This window comes from Hipposideros armiger, unplaced genomic scaffold, assembly GCF_001890085.2.
Source record: "Hipposideros armiger isolate ML-2016 unplaced genomic scaffold, ASM189008v1 scaffold_107, whole genome shotgun sequence".
NCBI classification, from domain to species: Eukaryota; Metazoa; Chordata; class Mammalia; order Chiroptera; family Hipposideridae; genus Hipposideros; species Hipposideros armiger.
Window position 1 is genome coordinate 1,413,530 of NW_017731457.1, and position 23,260 is coordinate 1,436,789.

Here is a 23,260-nt window from a genome sequence, read left to right on the forward strand (position 1 = left end):
CCAAGGGCTTTTCAAAAACAATCTGTCCTCCAGGGAGTGCCTCCATCCCCTCCCTGCCCTGGGCACGTTTGCCATCCTGCCTTGGCCCAGCTGACCTAGAAAACCAGATCAACCCCTGAACTAAATGTCCTCGGCCCTGGAGTCACCTGGGAAACTTTGACAAAACCTCCATATCTGGGTTCCTCCGCAGACCAAATAAAGCAGAAATTCTTGGGTGAGACCCCAGCATCAGAATTGTTTAAAGTTCCCTGGGTAACTCCAATATGCAGCCAGGGGTGAAAAACCCTGTTCCAAAACAGGGAATCTTCAGTTCCAAAATCAGAAAAAACAAACAAACAAACAAACAAACACCCCCCATAATGTTTCTAGGGGATGGGGAGAGAATTATGCCCAATTTAGTCTTCTTCTCCCTTTTTAAATGGCATGGTGGTCTGGGACAGTTGGTCTTCAAAGCTGCTTTTGACTCATCCTAGCTGGGTCTAGACAACCCTTTTCATCACAGGGTTTTCCTAGGGAGCCCCTTTTTTGCCTCCACTGGCAACATGGCTTTTTGGAGCTGGGGAACTATGGAGGTGGCATTCTCTTGGGGTGGGGGGCAGCTGGGCTCCCCCAGGACAGCCAGGCAGTGGCTCAGTGTGGTACGTGTGTGTGTGAGAGTGTGTGTCTGCAGTCCCTCCCACTCCCCGACCTCTCAAGGCTTTAGTAGGCTCTGGGCACAAACCTGAGAGGACCTCATCAATTCAAACACCCCTTATTTGGACCCAAATACTTTACCACCTGGCACAGAGCTGAGATATATGTTTGCAAAGAAAGAATAAGGCCAGCTGAGCATTTCATGGTGTCACTGAGGGGACAAGGAGACGGTGCATTCTTCCCTAGGGCGTGCTCACCATAGAGGACTCAGCCTGCGCCTCCCTAAATATTGCCTGGACCCGGCCCCCACCCTCCCATCCTTTGGTCCAGGGCAAAGAGCTGGCTGGTACTAACCTTCTGGGGCTGCCTTAGCCTGTCTGAGCCTCAGTTTCCCATTTATAAAGTGAAGATAGTAATTCTCAACTCTCTGGGTTCCTGTGAGGGTGGATTAATTGCCATGCTCTAGGTGGAAACTCTGGAAAGGCTTGTGTTCAGGGGCCATGCCTTGTGGTGGGGAGGTTCAGGCAGGTCCAGAGATGCTGCTCTCAGGCAGTGGGGTGGCCGGCCCTCTGGGTTGCCTCGCTCCCCCCACCTGATGGTGTGCTCATCGTCCCTCAGCCTTTTCCAAGCCCAGGAGCTGACCTCTGCGCAGGAAGCCTCTGCTCCCAGCAGTCCTGCCCAGGCAGGCAATCTCACGGAAACAGCTGCTGCTCCTGTCCCGTGCCCTGCTCCAGCCCTCCTGCCTGGCCCTGCTCCACCCTGTGCCCCCCCATGCTAACCTCTACAGAAGGTCTGGTTCTCATGACAAGGAGGGCTCTCACAGGAATCAGACCCCACCCAGGCCACCCCACAAATGGCTTGTAAGCCTGCACCTCTCTTCCCATGGCCAGAGCACCTTCACGGGCCCCCGGCAGGTCACTCCCAGGGCCCCCCAAGGTGTGTAGCAGGCCCATGGGGGGACTCTTGGGGCCTGTGGAAGGACATACCCCAGATGGTCCAGGATTGCCCCAAGGTTCACTCCAGCCTCTGCCATGGGACACACTCACTCTGTCAGGAGAGGGACACCTTCCCCAGTTTCCCTGTCCTCCCTTGTGTTGCATGCTACACACACACTCACACGCACGGTCACATGCACAGTGACAGTCCACACCCAGTGACACACCTGGACACCAGATCTCCCATGTGTACATGCCTGTTGGCTGGCAGACTTTTGTAGGTGCTAAGAGGGACTTTCCCATACCCTAAAACTTCCCCCCCAAAACCCACAAATACACACACATACACCTGTTCAGGGATGAACCTGTGAACAGACATTTGTCCCCTCCCAGAAACCTCCACTATTTGGTGACATATTTGGGCGTACACACCCATGCACACCTGTGTAATAGCATGCAAAACATTCATTCATGTATGCATGTGCACGCACGTTCATACACACACACATACACACACACATGCTCAGAAGTCCCAGCCCCTCTCACCAGGGACAGATCACAGCAGCAGCTTTGCAACTGGCAACCCCATAATCAACTAACCCTGACTTTCCTCAGAGTGGTGGGGGTAGGGGAGGTTTCTGACTTCCCAGGGGACAAAGAACCTGCTGATGTCACACAGCTCACTGTGGCTGGTCTCCAGCCCAGGTCCCCTGCCCGCAGGGTATGTGTGCACACCGCTGGATCCACAGGTGTGCAAACTGCCAGTGCCTGCAGACCCAGCGGAACCGGCCTGTCTCCAGCATGCTCCCAACTTCCCCACAGAGCAGGAGCCCCTCAGCCCTCTCAGGGCAGCAGAGCCTGGACATTGTTGGGACTATCCCAAATGGTGGGATGTCTGTGTGACAGGTTCCACCTCAGCACAGGCTGGCTCCCTGGAGGGGCAGTTCCAAGGATCCAGTGGCTACGGGGATCCTGCCTGGGAACCCCTGGAGGACGCCGGGGGTGAAGGGTGCTCTCTCATCCATCAGCCCAGACACCTGGCCAGGAGGCCCAAGGGCTGCAGGCAGCTCCGGGAACAGGGTGAGGCCTACCTCCAGGCTGTGAGGGCTGGACGATGGACAGCAGGAGCAGGAGGACTCCGGGCCGCAGGGCTGCAGCTGTCGGACCCGCCATCTCGGGGAGAAATGCCCCAGCCTGCTCTCCACGCCTCGTTTTATCCCCAAAGCGTAATTGCTGCCTCCTCGGCTGCGAGGGAAGGAGGGAGGGAGAGAGGGAGGGCCAGAGAAGGGGGAGGCCTGGGGGAGGGGGCCAAAGGGAGGGGGGCAATTACGAAAGGCCCAGCTCACAAGCCTCCCAGGCTGGGTCTGACTGGACTGGACTGTGTGCTTTTTTCCTTAAAACACACACACTCGCGCGCGTGCGCACACACACGCACGCGCGTGGACACACACACACACACACATACACACATACACACAGAGTTTTCCCCATCTCTCTCCTGCTTTCCCTCTGTGGCTGTTCTCTCACTGCTGGCCCTGTTCCCGCCAGAAAGTGTGAGGGGGGCCTCTGCCAGGACAGCCCTCGGGAGAGGAAGCAGGAGGGAGGGCCCTGCAGCCCGGCCAAAAATCCAGCCCCAGCCAAGGCCTGAGTAGCCAGGACCCCGCCCCTCTAGCTGGGCCCCGGGCCCAGTGTGGGGACACAGGCCAGCTGTCCCGAGCCTCTGCCCCCACCCTGGCCCTCCAGACTTCCCCAACACCCCCAGACCTAGCCAGAGAGAAGCCCTGCCCAAAGCTGGGGAAGTGGGGTGGTGGGCAGGTCTGGGGCCCGGGGCCCAGGGCCAATCAAAGTCCGCAGAGTTTGAGGGGCTGCAGACAGAATGGCCTAGAAGGTAAAATCATATTGTTGTTGTCCCCTGGGCCATCTGGGAGCTGGAAGGGGGGCCCTGACGCTCTACATAGCTCCATTCTACAGGGAATAAGGTCACAGCCTCTTGCTTAAAGCTGAGAGGGGGGCGTTGGGCAGGTCTGGATCCATGTCTACAGAGGCCAAGGGGCTGCACCAGGGGACTGGCCTGGAGTTAAGATCACGTTGGTGTTGCTCCCTGGGGCATCTGGGGGACATGTGGGAGACCCTGACATACCACAGGGGTTCCATTTGCATGGACCAAGGTCAATCTCACACGCAGGCCTGTGCATGCCACAGTGTCTGGCAAAGTTCAGGCTGAAAGCCCAGGTCCAGCCTGATAACAGAGGGCTGGGGAGCCCACCAAGACTGATAGGTGGCCCAGCGCTCCTTTATCACTCGGCCCTCATCTGCGCCAACGCTGAATGAGCATTGCTTGCACCTAGAGCAGACATGGGAGTCCCCAGACTGCTGGTTCTCTCCCTGCCCCAGCACAGCCAGGACCGACATTCCTCCAGTGGCCAGGAGGGGGCGACCCTGCGCTGAAACAGCTGGGACCAACATTTCCAGAAGGACTCTGTCTGTTCCCGCCTAACTAGACAGGATGAGGACCCTGGGGATTTTAGGGGAGTGGGGTGGGGGAGGAGAGGGTCATACCTCCCTGCTCAAGGGAAGACATTTGGGAGCCAGAGAGTAGGAGCGGAGAACTGGTACTTGCCCTCATCACAGCCTGGGAGGGGAGAAGTAGAGGCCCCACATTCTGAGAGCTTTCCCCTGCACCCAGATGGAAAATGAGGGGAGGATACAGCCACAGCTTTGAGGGAAGGAGTTAAATGGCCTCTCCTCTAGCCAGGAGCACCGTGGCGGTCTGAAGGGCTAACAGGGGCGGCCAGGAGTAGAGATGCCAAAGTCAGGCACTGGACTCACCTAGGACTCAGTTCTGGCTCTAGCACATTCTAGTGGGGTCACTTCTTCAGAGGGCTTCAGCTTCCTCATCTGTCAAGTGGTGATAAATATTCCTGCCTAGGAGGGTTATTGCAAAGATAAATAAAATGTGGTCATATATTTCTGTACTGTGCCTGCCAGATCCAAAATGCTCTGTACTCACCTGGTGCTAGCACTAGTACCAGTGCCACTATTACCACCACTGGTTCTCAAGCACCACTTCTGTGTGTAGAGTAACTGTTAGGTTTGGCTCTCTCCCAGGCCACCTTGAGCCCCTGGACCATCCCTTCCTCTTCATGCTCTCAGGGGCAGGCGCTCCAGGAGTTTCAAAGGGGTGGGCATGTCAGGAGAATTATCTGGAAGCTGTGCTTGCACAGCAAGTGTGCAGCTCTTACTTCTAGGGTACGTTATTTGGGGGTGCTTTTGGGGTAGCTGATGGAGATCATGAGCCCAAGCCAGCCCTTGTTGAGGGGGTAGGAGCTGCTCAGGGTCAAGGTCTGAGACTCAGTGCTTGGGATGTGCCTGCTGGTGGGGAGGGGACAGCAGGGGGTGCATCTGTGTGTCTGCCCCTTCCAGGGAAGGGGGAAGGATAGGGTGCTGGGAGGAGCTGGGCCCCACTCTTCTCAGGGCAATGACGTGGGCAGGAACCGGCTTTCAGACTTGCAAACCGCAGTCTGCTCAGAGTCTTTATTAATTCCAGGACAGAGAAAGAGGCTGGAGCCAGCGGGAGAGGGCTTGCTTCGGGGGGATCCAGGAGAGGTGTGGAGGGGTGCTTCCAGGGATAGACTCGAGGCTGCTGGGCCAGGCCTCTCTCTGCGGGACGAGGGCCCTGAGTCCCAGCCCCTGCCTATGTCCCCCCTTCTTCTTAGCATCCCATGCTCATTGCGGGAGCTCCATTAACGCATATACAACGAGGCTCCTCAAAAGGGGGCCTGAGTTCAGAATCCAAAGCATTAAACTGATTGTCAAGTGCAATTTAACCCAATGCATTTAATACAGTTATCAACCAACCAACATTCGTTCATTCATTCATTCACTCATACATTCAAGAAACCCAACAGTCCTCAGCTGCTCTGTGCCATCTCCCTGCATAGCTGTACTGATTAAATCAGGTCATAAATGTAGAACTTCCCACAGAGGGCTCACCGAATGCTAGGTGAGGCTGGCTTCACCATTACCATTGACAAGCCTCACCTGCTGGGCATCCAGGTGCGTCACTGACAGACCATCTCTGTCGTAAGCACCCCCAACCCCGCCGCAAGTGCACCCGTTGAGGAAGGACAGAGCCACCAGCCTCCACATAGCTCTAAGCATGTCATTGCTTTGCTCAGAAACCCTCAGTTGCCTTCTGGATAAAGTCCAGACTTCTGAAAATGGCCTTCAAGACCTTGTACTACTCAGTTCAACTGCTCCGTCACTCTCTTTCCTCCTGGCCGTCCTCCCTTCTGCCCAGTCCCGCTGCTGCCCAGGCTGCAGACTTGTCCGAGAGGGATGTGCACTGGACCTTTGTTGCCGAGGGTCCCTGGCCTCAGCTTCCATCCTTCCAGGTCTGTGCCCTCAGCATCCTTGTCCCCTAGATCTCTCTCAAGGGTCCTTGGTGCCAGACCCCATAGGTTGAACTTGGTGCTTCATCTTATCCTCCACCGCCCTGGCCATCACTGGGGCCAGTTAAAGGATGGACCCATTTCTGTCTCCCTCGTCATCTAAGAGTATCAAATAAGCAGAGATGTGCTCTCAAGAAGGTGGGGGCAGACATCCAGAATCCTGGGAGTGTGGTTTCTGATTTCTCCCTTGTCTATACTACACATGGTCCTTTTCTCCACTGAGTGCAAGGTGCTCTGTCTGCATGGAACCTTGGACCAGAGAGAGAGAGACCCAGGCTAGCCTGGGAAGAGCGTGATGTCAGCCAAATCTAAGACGCTGTTGTGCTCCCTTCCAGTGCAGAATTCTCTGCTGTCAGTCATTTATGCCTCTGTGTGAGTGCAGGTCCCTCCAGCCCGTCCCACGAAATCAAGTTTACACTAATAGGAGGAGCACGAGTTTCTTATATGTACCCAAGTGAGGTTTGGAACAGAAACCAATGCTGGTTGGCTAGTGTGGGTTCAAGCGTAGACACTCCAGGAGAGAATCAGCAGCAAGGCAGAGTGAAGGACCCCTTCACACCTTCCCCGACCCACCCGCCCTCATCCATGAGACCCAGCTGCAGACATTAAAGACAAAACCTTCTCCTCCTCTGATAAACAATTTTTAGTAGCCATATAAAATAAAAGAAAAATAAGTAAAATTAACTTTAATAATAAGCTATGTTTAACCCAATACATCTAAAATAATATCATCTGAACACATCATTGATATGAAAATTATTAATGAGATACTTTTCATTCTTTTTTTGTACTAAGTCTTAAAACTGGTGTGTCAGTTACACTTAGAGCACATCTCGATTTGGACTAGTTGCATTTCCAATGTTCAGAAGCCACTGGCCAGCGGTCATTGAAGTGAACAGCACAGGTTGAGGCCATGAAGGGACTGGTAAGGATGAGCCTGAATTAGTTAGGACAAGCGAAGAGGGAACATGAAATGGTGGCTTCTGCTGCTCAAAGTTTATGGGTAAGATGGGGCATGAGGATGAGGGAGAGAACCAGGGAAGGAGGGACCTCTTTGACGGCCAGAAGGCAAAGGCCAGGGCGCACCCATGACAGGCAGCCCCAGGGGAGAGGCCCCGCCCTCACGCTGGTGACCGAGCCAGAGAGGGCACCGCCCACTGAAGGGTACCAGGCAGCATCGGCCCAGAGCCAACACCTCGGCTCTAAAATGAGAAAGGCCTTTTGTGGCTCGTGGCTCCCCAGAGGCCGCCGAGGACCCCTCTGATGGCAAGAAGTCAGAAAAGGAAGGGACCTGCCGTGAGGACAGATGTCAGACTTCATTGGAGGTAAAGGGTCTGCAGCTGAACATAGATGGGATGCTGCAGGCCTGGGCCACTTGAGTCTCACTTCATCACACAGGATCAGCCCAGCCAGAGGGAAGGACAGGCTGTGCTCAGAGGGTGGCTTGAAAGTTGGGGAGGGGTCTGGGATCCCAGCACAGGCTGCTTCTGCCTCCCTCAGGCTGGGGTGCCGGGAGCAGACTGGGGGGTGCAGAGGGAGCCACTGGTCTTCGTTGTGACAGAGATTAATACTGATTAGCATGTGAGAATGTGCAGATCACCTACTCATACCAGGTAATGGTGGCATCAACAGTAATTGACCCAGGGAAGCCCTGGTTTCCTTTTATGGAGACAGGGTTTTTCACAAGCCTTCAAGGTTGAAGGCTCATTTCTGTAAGAGTCTGGTATACAGCAAGTGCTCAAAGGTGGATGGGGTTCATGACACCACCCCAGGCAACTGAAGCAGATGATTGAGGCTGGTGGAGGAGGGAAAGAAGCCCCTCCTCGAGTAGGACTGAGTACGACCACCCCTGCCCTCCTGCCTTGCCCCAGCTCCTGAGCCATGCATGTCTCTGATCCGGTGACCTCTGCACAATGCCTGCCTCTGCCCAGGCTGGGGTGTTTGTGTGTCTGAGTCATTTATCAGTCTGGGTCCTTGGCGGTGCGAGCCTGGGTTGGGGAGTGGGGGCGGGGGGTGTGGGGAGGAGGGAAGTGGAGGAGGGGTGTCCCAGACGGGTCATTCTGCCCCGTGCAGTTCCCACATCGTCTCATGGGCTGTCCACTGTGGTCTGGGGGGAACATTGTGAGCCGGGTGCTCTGTACACCCCTCCCCAAGGGATTTGGGATGAGGAGTCCAGAACATGCCTCTCATTTGACACTTGACAGTTTACAAAGCACATCTCTATTTGCGATCGCAGATATTATTATCCCAGTTTATAAACACAGGGTTAGGAACCCTGTCTACAAACTCTGGCCGCCAGAAAGAGCACTCTCAGTATCTCCTTCAGATCTATTTAATCTTAACTCTGAGCCCCTGTCACATGGGCAGGCAGCAGTAAATTCCATCCCTGTTACTGGGTCTCTGCCTCCACCCTCCACCCAACCAAAATCTGTCTCGAGAGTGTGGGGCCTGGAGACAGAAGGGCCCTGACCCCCTTGTTGGAGACTGTGCTTTTGTGCACCCTAGACTGCTGAGGCTGGGGAGCCTGGAGCCCCGGCTGTCTCCGGGAATGCTTGCAAGGAGTGATTGGCTCATGGGACCCACAGGAGACTCTCCCATCCCAAAGGCAGGACATCTTCCCTCAGGGCCTCCTGCCCCTCTGGGATATTCACTCAAAGAAAAAAGGCTTCAAACTGCTTTGGCTTGCAGCCTGGTGAGCTGCAGGAGGGTCAGGATACAGGATGGACACACAGGTATTCGTTACTTAATAAACCATCCTGCTACCCAGGTGAGGAGTTGGAGTCTTTTGGAAACACACAACTGACCCAAGGTCACCCCAAGGCATTGTGGCCTGGAGCAAAGGCTTCTGGGTACCTCACTCCGTCAGCCACACAGCTTTCTGACGGGGCGATGGCCCCAGCTTTGGGGTACACTCAACATCTGGAGAGCAGGGCCTTGTCTTCCCTGGGCTGTGCACCCCAAGGGTTCCCGTGCTGGCTGTGGGAACTGGTGGGCAGAGCTGTGCACGCTCCACCCCCAGCCTCCATGCTCCCTCTGCCTCACTCACAGAAGTGCTCCCTCCTGCACTCCCTTATCGCCTTGCCTCCCCCAGCCTGCCGTGCCCAGGAGCCCTTCCAAGAGCCTGAACCAGGAACACTGTTGGGCGGGGAGCTCTCTTCCTTCAGCGTTCTGTCGGTCTCCATCCCTACGCCACGTTTGGCCACTCCATGCCCTGGACAGACCCCCTCCACCCATGCCCGGAACCCTCAGTTGGCCTGATCCCCGTGGCGCCGGGCGGGTGACACAGGGCGGGCAGGGCAGCTGCCAGGATACAGGGTGGGAGGCAGTCCAGGCTGGGCTGGGGGCTCCCGCTGGACCTGGGTTATCTACTCCCTCATTCATTCTGCTCTCCCCATTCCTGAGCTGCCTTTCCTGGCTGGGCAGCAGGCCTTGGGACGGGGGGACAGAAAGGACACAAGCATCTGCAATCCTGCAAAAAGGGGGAGGCAATCAGGAAGGCTTCCTGGAGGAGACAATGCCAGAGCTGAGTCCTGTTTCCTTCTCTCAAAGGAAGATGTGTTCTGGGTGGTGTTTGCAAAAGCAGGAAAGCTGAAGGCAGCCCTGATGGAGGCTGGCCTTTGCCCTTCAGCCCACCCACAGGCTGCCTGCCTGCCTGCCTGCCAGGGGAGCTCCCAAAAGCACAGCTCCCAGCTATCCCCGCCCTGCTTAACGTCTGCCAGTAACTGACTATGGGAGGATGCTGGCCCTTCCTGCTCGGTCTTTCACGTGCTACCAGCACTTTTCAAATTGCAGGCTGTGACCCATTAGTGGGGTGTGAAATTGATTTAGTGGGTGAGGAACGGTATTTTTAAATGAGGGAATAGAATAGAACAGAATAGATGCAAGTGTGATACATGTGACCAAATCAACCTTGTGGCTTGAATCTTTTGTCTGAGTTACATGTATCTGCATGTGAGTACTGGATTATGATGATTTTGTTTTTCTGCATGTCACAGTCAGAAAGTCTGAAAGACACTGCTGCAGTGGCTGTTTACAAATTGTTCTTGTCCTCTACACTGGGGGCTGTCGTCCTGCTCATGGAAAGGAGGCCTGTTCTTGAGTTGGCTCTCACAGTGTGGCTGAGTGAATATATGAGTGAACAAATGAAGGGGGGCAGGGAGACCCCTTTGCTACACACGTCTGACCTCCTTCTGCCTGGCCACACATTGTGCTCCTGCCAAGCTGATAAGAACCGGGGTGTTGGCCCCCATGTTTGGGTCACCATTGTTCTGGAGGGGAGTGTGTGCCTGCTCCTAGCCCTAAAACCCTCTAGACTCCTCCAGGGGCCCCCTGAGAAGAAGTCTTAGGGGAGATCAGTGATTTCAGGGCATGTTACTCAGAAACCCAAGGATAGAGGTGGGGTTGCTGGATGGGCAGTGCTCCAGGCCTCACCCAGCTACTACCAAAGGAGACCTGGTTTTGTGTGGTTTATATACTAGGGTTCTGAGCAACACTTCATTTGAAGAAAGGCTTCTGGGCCTTGAAAAATCGTGAAAACCACCACTCTGCTGGGAAGTCAGGGTTGTCAGTTCCTTGACCTGCCCTAATCACTGTGTGACTCTGGGCAACTTCTCCCCTCTCTGGGCTTGGAGCCCCTTCTGTGTGGGTACAGACTGGAGCAGTGATTCTTTCCCCTGGCTGTGCATTAGTCCCCTGGGGGTTTCTCAGGCCCACTGGGATCTCTGGGGCAGGGCCCCAGTGCTGGTATTTTTACAGTACTCCAGGACCTTCCAATGCATAGCAGGGTTTGGAAAACTCTGGGCTAGATGACCCATCTCTGCAGGTGGCCCTCTCACGGGGGACTCAGGCTGTCAGGACAGTGGTTCTCAGAGTTTAACGAGCATCATAATCATTGGTTCTCAATGTGTGGTCCCTGGACCGGCAGTATCAGCTCCATATGAGGACAAACTCCTTAGAAATGAAGGTTCTCAGGCCCTACACCAGATCTTTTGACTCAGAAGCTCTGAGGTAGGACCAGTGTGTCCTGTGCTTTAGCAAGCCTACCAGGTGATGCTGATACACATTCAAGCCTGAGAACCACTGGTTTAACCTTGACCACCAGACTCCTCTGCGTGAAGGTCGCCTGTGTCCCCAACCACAGTTTCTGCTCCTGGAAGAAAGGCGGAGCTACCAGAGGTTCCCGGAGGGTGTACTGGCTTTCTCAGGCTACCATAACGAAGTTCCACAGATGTGGTCACTTAAATACAGGAATTTATTGTCTCATAGTTCTGGAGGCTGGAAATCTGAGATCAAGGTTTGGGCAGAGCTGGTTTCTCCTGGTTTCTCCTCTCTCCTTGGTTTGCGGATGGCACATTCTCCCTGTGTCCTCATGTGGTCTTTCCTCTGTGTGTGTCTTTTAAAATCTTTTTCTATAATAAAAGGACACCAGTCATATTGGATTAGGGTCCACCCTAAGGGCCTTATTTTAACTTAATTACCTCTTTAAAGACCCTATCTCCAAATACACTCACATTCTGAGGAACTGAGGGTTACAGCCTCATGCTATGAATTTTGGGGGGACACAAATTAGCCTATAACAAAGGGCTTGTGGGGGCCCGGGAGAGGGTTGCTTCCTTCCTCCCAGACCCTAAGTACAGCGAGGGGATGTTCTGTAACTAAGCCCTCCTGACACTCTGCTTCTTTTCCTGGCCATCAATGTACTCATTGCATCCTCTCCTGAAAGCAGACCCCCTATTCTTGCCTGAGCTTCAGGGGTGAGCCTGAGGAGGTGTGCACTTCCTGAAACAATATGCAGAATGTCCTGTATAGGAGAGAAGACCCCTCCCCTGCGCCGACTTCTCTGAGGGGTCTTTCCTGGTCACATTGTGTTACCAGATGGTCTGAGTATCCAGATGGGTATATGATTGTTCTCATTCATTTCTTTCAAAATATTCTTTGATTCACACTGAGTTGGCCACTCTACCCATCAGCCCAAACTAGTGAGACCGCTGGTCCCCCAGAACTGTGTGTGTGAGAGTTCACTGGCATAGAAAAAAAATCTGACAGTGCTAATCGCAAACCAAGGGCATCAAACAGAAGAGGTGCCAGGTGGGATCTGTCCGGGAAGGCTTCTCAGAGGAGGTGAGATGTGGCTTTGGATTCTAGCCTGTACTGTGCTCCTGCCACCTGATCACCATGCCAGAAGTTTCCATGACAATAACTAGTTTAATCTCCAAACAAATGCAGAGGTGCTGTTATTTCCCTGTATAAATCATATCTTTTTATTCTGTAGTTTTAATGATTTGACATCTAGAGGCCTTGTTGAAAGAGGAGGAAGCAGACCTGCCTAAGCCTGGCCCCTCCGTTTGGGTAGCTGGAATCTCTGTTTCCTATTTCCAGGAGCTTTTGGGGACTGGTGCTGTGTCTTGGCCCCTCTGCAGCCCCAGCACCACCATAGCCTAGCACAGAACACATACCTGGGGGGTAGGAGAAAAATGAATGGATGGATGTCCCCTGCTCTCTGTCCCCTTCTTTCCATCTCTCTCATTCTGCGTCACTGTCCCTGTGTGTGTGTGTGTCTCTCTGTCACTTTCTGTGTGTGTCTCTCTTTCTCCTGTGTTCCTTCTGGCACTTTTCTCTGCCTCTCAGGGATCTACTCCTACAAGGCCTTAGGCTCTCCGGCCCCCAGGTTTGCATTACGTTGTTTATCCTAAGCAGACCCAGCTGCCTGAACTCTTGTTCCAGGCCCCAAAGGAGGAAATGCCACAAGCGGGGTGGTCTCCATGTTCCCAGCATAGGTTTTAGCTTTCAGCTCTGGGAGAGATGCATCCCTCCTCTGCCTCACGCTCCACACTTGAAATCGCCAGGCAGGTTGGATGGCCCTCCTTCCACTCCCTGCTGATCACAGAGGAGGAGACTGAGGCCTGCGCTGGAGGTATCACTGAGGGCGATTGGGTCTGTGTGTGTGTGTCTCCATGTCAGTCTGTCTGTGGCTATGTGGCGTGTGTGTGTGCGCTGTCATATTGATTTGCATGATGATAGCTGCTTACCCAACAGCTAACTCAGCTCCATAAGAGCATTTTAAAGTGAGAATAACATACACACAGTAAAACGCACAAACCTTAGGTGTGCATCTTGAGGGTTTTTATAAATCTATAAGCCCATGTCCCCACCACCCACATCAGCACAAAGAACATTTCCAGCCCAGCAAGCCCCTCTGTGCCCCCTTCCCAGTCAGTACACACTAGGGATAACCACTCAGCTGATGTCTCCTACCACAGATTAGTTTTGCTCGTTCTTGAACTCCATTATGGGTTAAATTGTGTCCTCCATAATATATGTTCCAGTCCTAATCCCTAGTGCCTGTGAATGTGGCCTTATATGGAAATAGAGTTTTTGAAGATATAATCAAATTAAGATGAGGTTATATTGGATTAAAGTGGATTCTACAACCCATAACTGGTGTCCTTATAAAAAGGGGAAGACAGATACAGAGACACACAGGGGGCAGATGGTCATGTGAAGATGGAGGCAGAGATTAGAGTGAATCACAGATAAGCCAAGGAACACCAACAATGGCCATCAACCACCAAAAAAGGCATGGAAAGGTTCTTTTTTAAAGATTTTTTATTGGGGAATTGGAGGAGGGGAACAGCATTGGGGAATCGGGAAAGGGGAACAGACAAGTTGCTGTCCTTGTGTTCTTCAGTTTAGCTGTGGAGGACGTCGCTTCGCTGGCCCATGTTGGTATCATCATTGCGCTCTTCCCAGGCGAGGCAGATCGGTTGCCCGCCGCTCACGGCAGCTCACGGCGGCTCACGCCGGCTGCTGGCCACTCACAGTAGCTTACGGCAGCCCATTGCAGCAGGGACTGCAGCCTATGCCGTCACCAGCGACTCACGGCTGCCCAGCTCCAGGTCGAGCTGTTGTTCACCATCTTAGCTGTAGAGGGCGCAGTGTCACTGGCCATCATGTGGGATCCGAACCGGGGCCCTGCTTCTCAGAGCTGGTGTCCCAAGCCAACTCTTAACCAACATGCCACTCGCCCGGCCCAAGGGTTCTTTTCTAGAGCCCTCAGAAGGAGCATAACCCTTCCAACACCTTGATTTTGGACTCTGGCTCCCAGAACTGTGAGAGAATAAATTTCTTTTGTTTTAATACCAAGTTTGTGATGATTTTGTTACAACAGCCCCAGGAAACTAATACAAACATCATGAAAATGGAATCCCAATGTATATACTCTTTTGTGTCTGATTTCTTTTACTCATATTGTGCCTGTGAAATTTATTCATGTTGTGTGTTGTGTTTAGTCTTTTTCATTACTATGTAGTAACTCATCTTAGAAATATACCACAATTTATTTACCTATTCTAATGTTAATGTACATTTAGGTTGTTTCCTTTTCTTTTTTGCTATTCTGAATAACGGTGCTAGGAATATTTTTATCTTTTTGAGAACATATGTTCTAATTTCTCATGGGTATAGAGCCAGGAATGGAATTGCTGGGTTTTATGGTAAGTGTGCATTTAAGTTTTTGAGGAACTTCCATGTAGTTTTTTTGTGGGGGTGGAGTGGGGGTGGAACAGTGTGTTTTTCCAAGACCCATTAGCTCCAAGTCAAGTAGTTGTCTCAATTTAGTTATGGAAAGCGCAACTCAGTGGTCCATGTGGGAATTGAACCGGCAACCTTGGTGTTACAAGCCTGGGCTCTAACCACCTGAGCTAACCGGCCGCCCCCTCCAGGTAATTTTTAAGGTGGTTCTACTATTTTACATTTCCACCAGCATTGCATGAGAGTTCCATTTGCTCCAGAACCTGCTGACACTTAGAATTGTCAGTCTTTAAATTTTAGCCATTCTAGTGGGTATATAGGGGTATCTCATTGTGTTTTGACTTTCATTTCCCTGATGAGTAGTGACCGTGACCACCTTTTCATATGCATTTTGTGCATTTGGGTATCTTCATTTGTGAAATATCTATTCGAGTCTTTTGTCCATTTAAAAAAAAGTTTTTTATTGGGGAACAGCGATGGTCATTGGTTACACATTGCTTTCATGCTACAATGGCATAGCTGACTCTTTTAGGGAGGGCACAGCTCACAGTGGCCCATGCGGGGATCGAACCGGCAACCTTGGTGTTATCAGCACCACGCTCTAATCAACTGAGCTAACCAGTCACCCCCTCTTTTGTCCATTTTTGAAAATTGGGTTGTTTGATATTTTCCTATTGATTTGTAGCTGTTCTTTATATATGCTGATACAATTCTATGGTTAGTTTTATGTATTAGGAAGACCTATTGCTCTGTGGCTTACCTTTCTTTTAATGTTGTCTTTTGTTAAACAGAAATCCTTGATTTTAATGAAATAGTGAAGTCAAATTTATCAATCTTCTCTTTAATAGTTAGCGTTTTTTTCCTGTCCTGTTGAAGACATCTTTGCCTACTAAAAGGTCATGAAGATATTCTTCTAGAAGCTTAATAGTTTTACTTTTCATTTTTAGGTTTCTGATCTACTTTGATACAAGAGCATTTTAAATCTCAGCAGAGTCAAGCCTCAGCCTGCCCACCCAACCCATCCCTAAGCTTGGTGGGAATTTCTTCCCTCCAGAGTCACAGCTGCACTGCCTTTTTCATTAGCCCCAGCCTTTCCTCCCAGTCCTGGAATTAATAAAAGCTCTGAGCTGCTTGTGGTTTTCAGCCTGAATGCTGGTTCCAATCTCTGTCATGTTTCAGGAAGCAAGAGGGGGTCTCTATCTCCTCTCCATATGTACTTCTTTTCACACCTAGTGTGGGACAAGCTCACCTATTCATACAGCTATGAGGGTCCCCAGACTGGGACAAGGAATCTCTAAGAAGCCTCCTTACCTGATCCTTCCTTACTCTTCCCTAAACCCACCCCACCTGTGGGCCTCCCCAGTCTTTTCTCTGCACTTATTCATAGATTTACAGACTGGAGGAGCTCATCCCATCCCAGGATGGCAAAATGTTTTCATCACCAACTATAGTTGATTGGCAATGGCTGCCTATAGTGGTGTTAGAAAGGATTCTGAGGATATCCAGATTCAGCAGGCACTTGGTAGTTTCTGCCTGGGAGCAGGGGTGGGCATCGTGCCCTGCACATTGCGCCTGTAATGCCTCTGAGGTAGTCTAAGTCCCTCATTAGGATTCATCCAAAGTAGAGTTTAACTGATGCATTCAAGGGGACTCAGCTATTAATTAACAGAGATGGTTTGGAAGATCAGGTAGCATCTATTCAACAAAGGCACTTATTAATTCATTTAGCAAATATTGATTGGGCACCTACTGTATTTCAGTAGTGGTATATTTCAGCACTGGGCACAGAGAATATAATGGTGAATGAGACCTACTTTGGTATGTCCCTAGTTCTGCATGATTTCCTTGACTCCAATATTTAATATATAGAATGAATGAATTAGGGGTCTCATGTGATGGTCGTTGCCATCTGCTGAACCTGCTATTGCTCACTCGCCCACCTCCAGCCCTAGTCCCTGGGGTGGGATTATCATACAATTGAAAAAAACAAAAAACAAAAAAACAAGGGCTGGCTGAGTGGCACATTGGTTAAGAGTTGGCTTCAGATGCCAGCTCTGAGCAGCAGGGCCCTGGTTGGGATCCCACATGAGGGCCGGTGATGCTGTGCCCTCTATAGCTAAGATGGTAAACAACAGCTCAACCTGGAGCCGGGCTGCCTTGAGTCACCAGAGACCACGTAGGCTGCAGTGGGGCTGGCCAGCAGTGGCGTGAGCTTTCGTGAGCTGAAGTGAGCCACCGTGAATGGCCACCCAATGGCCGGTGAGCGACTGCCTCACCCGGGAAGAGCACAATGATAATATCAACATGGGCCAGTGAAGCAATGTCCTCCACAACTAGACTGAAGAACGAAAGGACAGCATCTTGTCTGTTCCCCTTCCCTGATGCCCCAATGCTATTCCCCTCCCCCAATTCCCCAATAAAATCTTTAAAAAACAAACAAAAAAATAGAACTTGGTGGGTAACTGGGCTCCATAGTTGAACTGTTTCTCTCCAGATAACTTTCAGGAAAGGGGTTCACAAATGAGGCCTGTAAACAAAAGGGTGTGAAAACCTGACTTCCTAATAAAGTAGACCAGGCGGCTCTGTGGTTTCTAAAATGGGACTGACTGCTTGGGCACCGTTCTGTGACAGACCCACGTTCCTGTCTGCTGCACTGCCTCTGAGCCAGCCTCAGGGCTCCCTATACTTCCCCAGATGTATACAAGCACAGATACACGTACACAGACACACACACAGACACACACACACACACACACAATACACACAGACACAAACATTTGCAGTTTCTCTCTCTCTCTTTGTTTCCACCCTCTCCCCTACAACAGATTAGTTAAAAGCTGAGGTTCCAGGCTCACACATCTCAGGTTCAAGTGTCCACGGTCCCACTTTGAGCTATTTGACCTTGAGCAAATTACCTTCCCTGAGCTTCAGTTTCCCACTCCATTAGAGCAGGTTGTGGGGAGGCGTCAAGGAGCACGTTGCACGTGTCGGTCATACGAGTAGGGCAGCTACCTAACGAATGTCAGCTGAGCTCTTTCTGTAGCCCACTCAGATCATGGGCTCAGGGCTATGCCAAAAAACGGGGGCAGTTTGGAGGTGTGTAGCCCAGCCTCGGGGCTCTGTACAAAATTTATCTCTGTGCCCCCTACGCAGAGCTTGGCACTGAGCTGGGGACATGGTAGAGATGCAATGAAAGCCTATTATGGAGGGAGGGTGGTAGGGAGGACCAGGGTTTTGCTCTCCATCTTCTGGTTCTTTCTCCCCGGGAAAGCCCTAATTTGTTTCAGAGGCATAAAGGGGCAGGGGTCTGAACGTTTTCTGGAACAGGTAAGCTGGGAGAAGGCCGCTGTGGCCTCCACTGGATGTGACAAGCCCAGAAGGTAAGTCCCAGCCCTGCCACAGAGCCGCTGACCAGAGCCCGGCTGGGCCCCTTCTGCTTGCCCGGGCCCCATGTTCTGTGCTTTCATCATGTCCACCGCCCTGGCTGGGCCCTGGCCAAGCCCTCACTCGCTGGTGAGGGCCAAGCCGGGGCCGTGCCAGGCTCAGTGGAGGCCCTTGGCCAAGAACAGCAGATCTGTTCTCAGGAAAGCTGGGGGATTAGGCCACAGGCCTGCGGGGACTCAGTTATCCACCTCCTGACCCAGCCTGGAGATGAAGGGCAGGATGAGCTCACAGCAGCCACAGACCGTGAAACAAAATGGCTGACATGAGCCGCTCACCAGGGGACGTGAGGACACAGCGCCACCTGGGCCAGCTCCATGCAGGGACCACCTTCGGGAAGGAGGTGAAGCCACATGCTTCCTGCTCCCTGCCCAAATCAGCCTGGGTCCCACAGCCTGAAGCACCCTCTTCCCCAGCCCAGGCCAAGCCCTGACCCCCCAGACTAAACCCTAGATGACAGAGCCTAGCTCTGGTCCCTGATCTCAGGCCGAGCCCCGGGTCATGGTGTGAGGGGTGGATTCAGGTTAGAGGACCAGGACAGGAGCTGCCGTGGGCTGTCTGCCTCTGCCCACTGAGGGGTGGGGGTACCAGCTTTGCTCTTGTATGAGGCCTGCGTGCCCTGGGCTCTGATTTTACTCTCCTGTCAGGAGTGTTTTCCCCATTCCTGTCTCGTCCAGGTCCAACCCATCCTTCCAGACCGGCTCGCTTTTGGGAGCCTTCTCTGACCCCAGGCTGGGTTACGGGCTTCCTCCCGCTCCCCCAGCCCCCGACTTCTCCCTCTGCTATGACACTGACTACACTGCAGTGCCACCATCTGCAGACACCTCTGTCTCCCTCAGGACCCCTAGGGCAGGGCCCCGTCTTCCCTCTGCTCCCCAGCCTCCCTCTCTTGACCCTAATGTTCTTGCTGCCTTCTGGACTGGGCCCAACACTAGAGCAGGTGGCTGCCTGACCTGGCCTGGTCCTCTGTCTGGGCTGCCTCTAGGCCCCTCCCTATGGGCCCAGGCTCGTGGGGGTGTCTGTAGGAACGCTGACTCAGATGTTATTTTGGGCTCCCCTTGGGCCCAGCAAGCTTTAGGCCCTCAGGCCTATTTAGACGGCTGGGCCGGATATGACCGACTCCAGGCGCTTGGGCCTCCACAGGGCTGGGTGAGAGACAGGCCAAGGCAAACGCTGGCTGGGCAGGGGGCAGACAGGGAGGATGGGCCCGGCAGGTCAAGGGATCCAAGGACTGACCAAGGCCCTGCCCACTCTGGCCTGGCTCTCAGCTCTAGGGGTCCCAGCTGAGGACTGGAGCCTGGGGGCTGGGGCACCAGGCCCTGAGAGGTCATTATCTGGTATATTTACAGTCCCAGAATCCCTCAAATTAGAACACTAGTCAGAGGGCGTAGCCTCGACATGCCTCACACAGCCACATGCCTGTGCTCCCATGGCAGGGGCCTGAGGCTCAGAGGAGGGACAGGTCCAGCTCACACAGAGAGGCCTTTTCCAACCAGGGACTATGAGCCCCCGAAGAGGGCCCTCCTTACAGCTGCCACCTCAGAAGCTGCTCAGCCAAAGGCCCAACGCAGGTTCCCTGGGCTCCCGTCTGGGCTCTGTGTCTTGTGGGCCCTGGGATAGCTCATCCCCTCAGTGGGCCTCAGCTTCCTCGTCTGTAAAAGGCACTGTTTGGGCTCTACCACACTTTGGACCTGGGCACCCCATGAGCCTGTGGGCCAGGACAACCCCAGGTCTGCTGCTCAGATGTGGCCTACCACACAGGGCAGGTGGTGCCTGACTCCTTGCCCTGGAGTCATCTGTCCTCACCCCATGTCCCCAGCTTCAGCCCAGAAATGTTTAAGGAAACATGAAAACCCTTAAGCCCTGTCCACCATGTCCAAATAAAAAACAGAAGGGGCTGGAGTGTTGCTGTTAACTCCTGTAGAACAGGCGAAGGGCCTCGGGCTGGGGGCAAGGGTTCATCACCAGCACGTTCAGGACTGGCTGGCAGGGTGCTTGGTGTCAACCAATATCCTGCATGAGCCCGGAGACCCCAGACCCGCTGTCTAGGTAGAAGGGCTTTCTCAGGGAAGGTGGGGGACAAGGAAGGGAAGGACTGGCTGCAGCAGAACTGCTGGGCCACTGACACTCTCCTGTTCTGGTGGCCCCATAAAGTGTATGCACCCCAGCAATGTTTCAGAGCCACCTGAGGGCTGGGCGGGGTTCCCCACTAAAGAAGGGAGAATACAGACAGCATCCCCCACTGCCCCCACCTCTCTCAGTCCCTCATAGCACAAGGGCAGGGACAGGTGAGACTAGAGGGCCCTGGAGGAAGGGGAAACTGGGCAAGTGGTCAGAGGGGGCTTCTGAGGGCGAGCCCTGTGGCTGGCTGCTGTGCTCAAAGCAGGGAGCAGAAGGAAGCTTTTGGTGACAAGACGCCAGCAGGAACAAAGGCTGGGGTGTCCCTGCCGTTGTGGGGTGTGGGTGTAGAGGTACTGGTGGATCCTTTCTATCCTGTTGGTATGAGCTCACCAGGCCAAGACCCAAAGCTTCTAATTGCAGACCCCTCAGAGTTGGGAAGGCCTTGGGGGAGCCCATTGTACGGAGGATAAGATTGAGGCTCAGAGAAAAGTGTGGCTTGCCCAAAGTCACACAGGTAGAGCCAGTATGGGAACTGGTATCCATGTCTCTGTCTCCCAGACTCAAAGACAGTGCTTGGCCAGCAGGACCCCGGCTGGGTGGGGGCCAGTTGACCTCCAAGTTCTGAAACTACCCCTCCCCCAACTCCCAAGATTCCAACTCCAAAAATATTCCCAGCTGGTGTCTGAGGCAGGTAGGAGGCAGGTCGTCGCTTCCCAGGGACCAGGCACCTCTGGCCTGAGGACATGGCTGGCCTGGGCGGCTGCGTGTTCCAGCAGCTGCCCAAGTATGTGGACAGAAGTGTGGACAGCCATTCTCGCCACGTTCCCAGAGCACGCACCAAGGAAAACATGGAATGTTTCTTGGATGACACAGTCTCCATCCAAAATCATACATTCCTGTGGGAGGGCAGTGAGGAGGGGTCGCGGCTGTCTGCCGGGGCGGGGGCTCTGCGGCGGCACGCACAGTCTGTTTGCAGACATGAGTCCCTGGACTGTGCACACAGCCCGGGGAGTCTGTGCTGGATGCACCGCTGGATGGCTGTGCCATGAGCATACAGCTGTGTTCCCGCCCGCGCAGGCACTTAGCAGACGCCGGCTTTGTGCACACAGCTGACACTCTGGTTCTTCTGTTCCCTGCCCTGGGCACCCAGCTGGTTCTTACCCCTGCCCCACTAGTGTGACTTTGCCCACATGTGTCCTTAGCACTGAGCAGGCAGCCAGTGCAGCCCCTGCCCTTGTACACGCCGACATTTCCCCTGTCCTGTATCTTGCCCGGATACCATCTGGTATGTCTCCTGGCCTGTACTGAAATTGAGCACATCTTCAATGTACCCTAGACATAGGGTCATTGAAGTCAACTAGCTTGGGCTCTACCACTGTTTGAGTATGGTGTTGATAGATACATCATCCCAGCCTTTAGCCTCAGTTTTCTCCTTTTTAAGTGAGCCTGGTCACACCCTCCACGTGACCACTGTGATCATGACGAAGGGCAATGGCCAGAACTATTTGTTCTTGGGCCCAGGACTGGGTTTGGTAGGAATTATGCTGGAGGCCTGATCCTTTCGTTGGTGGAAACTCTGGCTTTGACTTGGGAGATTCTGAGTTCTCAATAGCCCAAAGTGGAAGTCAGGGACCTAGAGAGGACATAGATGAGGCCTCTGCTCTTGAGAGCCCCCGTCAAAGGGGAAGCAGCCTGACAAGAGTGCTGAGTACTGTGACTGAGAAGGCTGGCATGGGGTGGGGGTTGTGGGAGCTGAGGGTGTCCCTTAGAGAGGCACGAATGACTCTGAAGGAGGGGACCTATGAGATGATTTCAAAGGTTGAGTAGGAGTTTGCCAGGCATCATGTGTGCTAAGTCCCCAAGGTGGTAGGAAGTGGGGGACACACTCAGGGAAGTGCAAAAGGTCGGGAAGGCTGAGCTTGAGAAAGGCCGTGATGAGCCACTGACCTGGGGGCAGCGATGAAGGAGAGTCTGAGGAATGCAGGGAAACTTCTGGAGCAGGTTTGCCTTGAGAGAAGACGACGAGTTGGGCAGGGTTCAGTGATGAAGTAGGACCTCTGTGGGAGGGATGGTCTGAGCAGTGGTGAGGGGGTGGCAATGTGGGGTAGAATGAGAGGTCTGGGCTGGCCGGTGGGGAGAGCTAGGTCCGGCCCTGGAAGGCCCTGATACCGCCTTCCATCCAAGATGGCTGCCTTGTCCTGCCCTGTTCTTGGTGTCTCCGGCTGGTACGGGGGAGCTGGGGTGTCCACCTCCCACTGTTTACATTGCTCACATACTTCTGGGCTCTTATCTCCAAGGGTCTGTCGTGAGTGCCCACCTTGCCAAGTGGTCCCATCACTGCTTGCCTCATAAATCAAGCCTGCCTCTCCCCACTGCCTCCCTGCTCCTGTCATGCCTTCCTGGTGCTGCCCACCCCACCCTGACTCCCACCCAGGTTGGGAGGCAGAGGGGGGCCCAGAGGCGAGCCTAGGGCCTGCCCAGGAACTCTTGGCTCTGCAGAGCAGATGTCCTGAGTGACCTGGTTCTCAGGAAGTGTCCCTAAAGGTCTCCAAAGACTGCTCCAGTAGGCCACCCCCCTTCCTGGCTCCTGAGAGGTGGTAAAGGCTGCTGCTCCCTGAAAGGAACTTACTTGGGGTAAGGTGGGGAACAGGCAGATCCCAGAGGCCAGAAACTAGCCTACACCCTATTAGGAACTCAAAGACCTGTGTCTGCACTCCACAGTGGATCACAGCCACCGTCACTGTTCTTCTGGGCCTTGCTTCTCTTGTCTATAAAATGGGTGCATTCAACAAACATTTACAGCACTACCCCCTTATCCTCAGCTTTGCTTTCTGTGGTTTCAGTTACTTGCGGTCAACCGTGGTCCAAAAATATTCAATGGAAAATTCCAGAATAAATAATCCACAAGTTTGTTTTTTTGTTTGTTTGTTTTTTTTTTAAAGATTTTTATTGGGGAATTGGGGGATGGGAACAGTGCTGGGGAATTGGGGAACGGGGAACAGACAAGTTGCTGTCGTTTTGTTCTTCAATCTAGTTGTGGAGGACGTTGCTTCACTGGCCCAAGTTGGCACCATCATTGCGCTCTTCTCTGGCGAGGCAGATCAGTCGCCGGCCTCTGGACGGCCGCTCACTGCGGCTGCTGGCCGCTCA

The 23,260-nt window shown here is 53.3% G+C and overlaps 1 protein-coding gene across 2 annotated transcripts in view; it reads right to left on the reverse strand.

Annotated features, from left to right (window-relative positions):
- The window catches only part of ELN (elastin), a 31,710-nt gene extending 28,764 nt beyond the window's left edge, over positions 1-2,946 (reverse strand). The window contains exon 1 of one of the 2 annotated variants that reach the window (XM_019646934.1): positions 2,660-2,946. In XM_019646934.1, coding sequence (XP_019502479.1) covers positions 2,660-2,741 — 82 coding nt within the window. In that variant the 5' untranslated portion in view covers positions 2,742-2,946. The remainder of the gene's footprint in view (positions 1-2,659) is intronic. The other variant, XM_019646933.1, reaches the window with a different exon arrangement.
- Between the last annotated feature and the right edge of the window lie 20,314 nt (positions 2,947-23,260).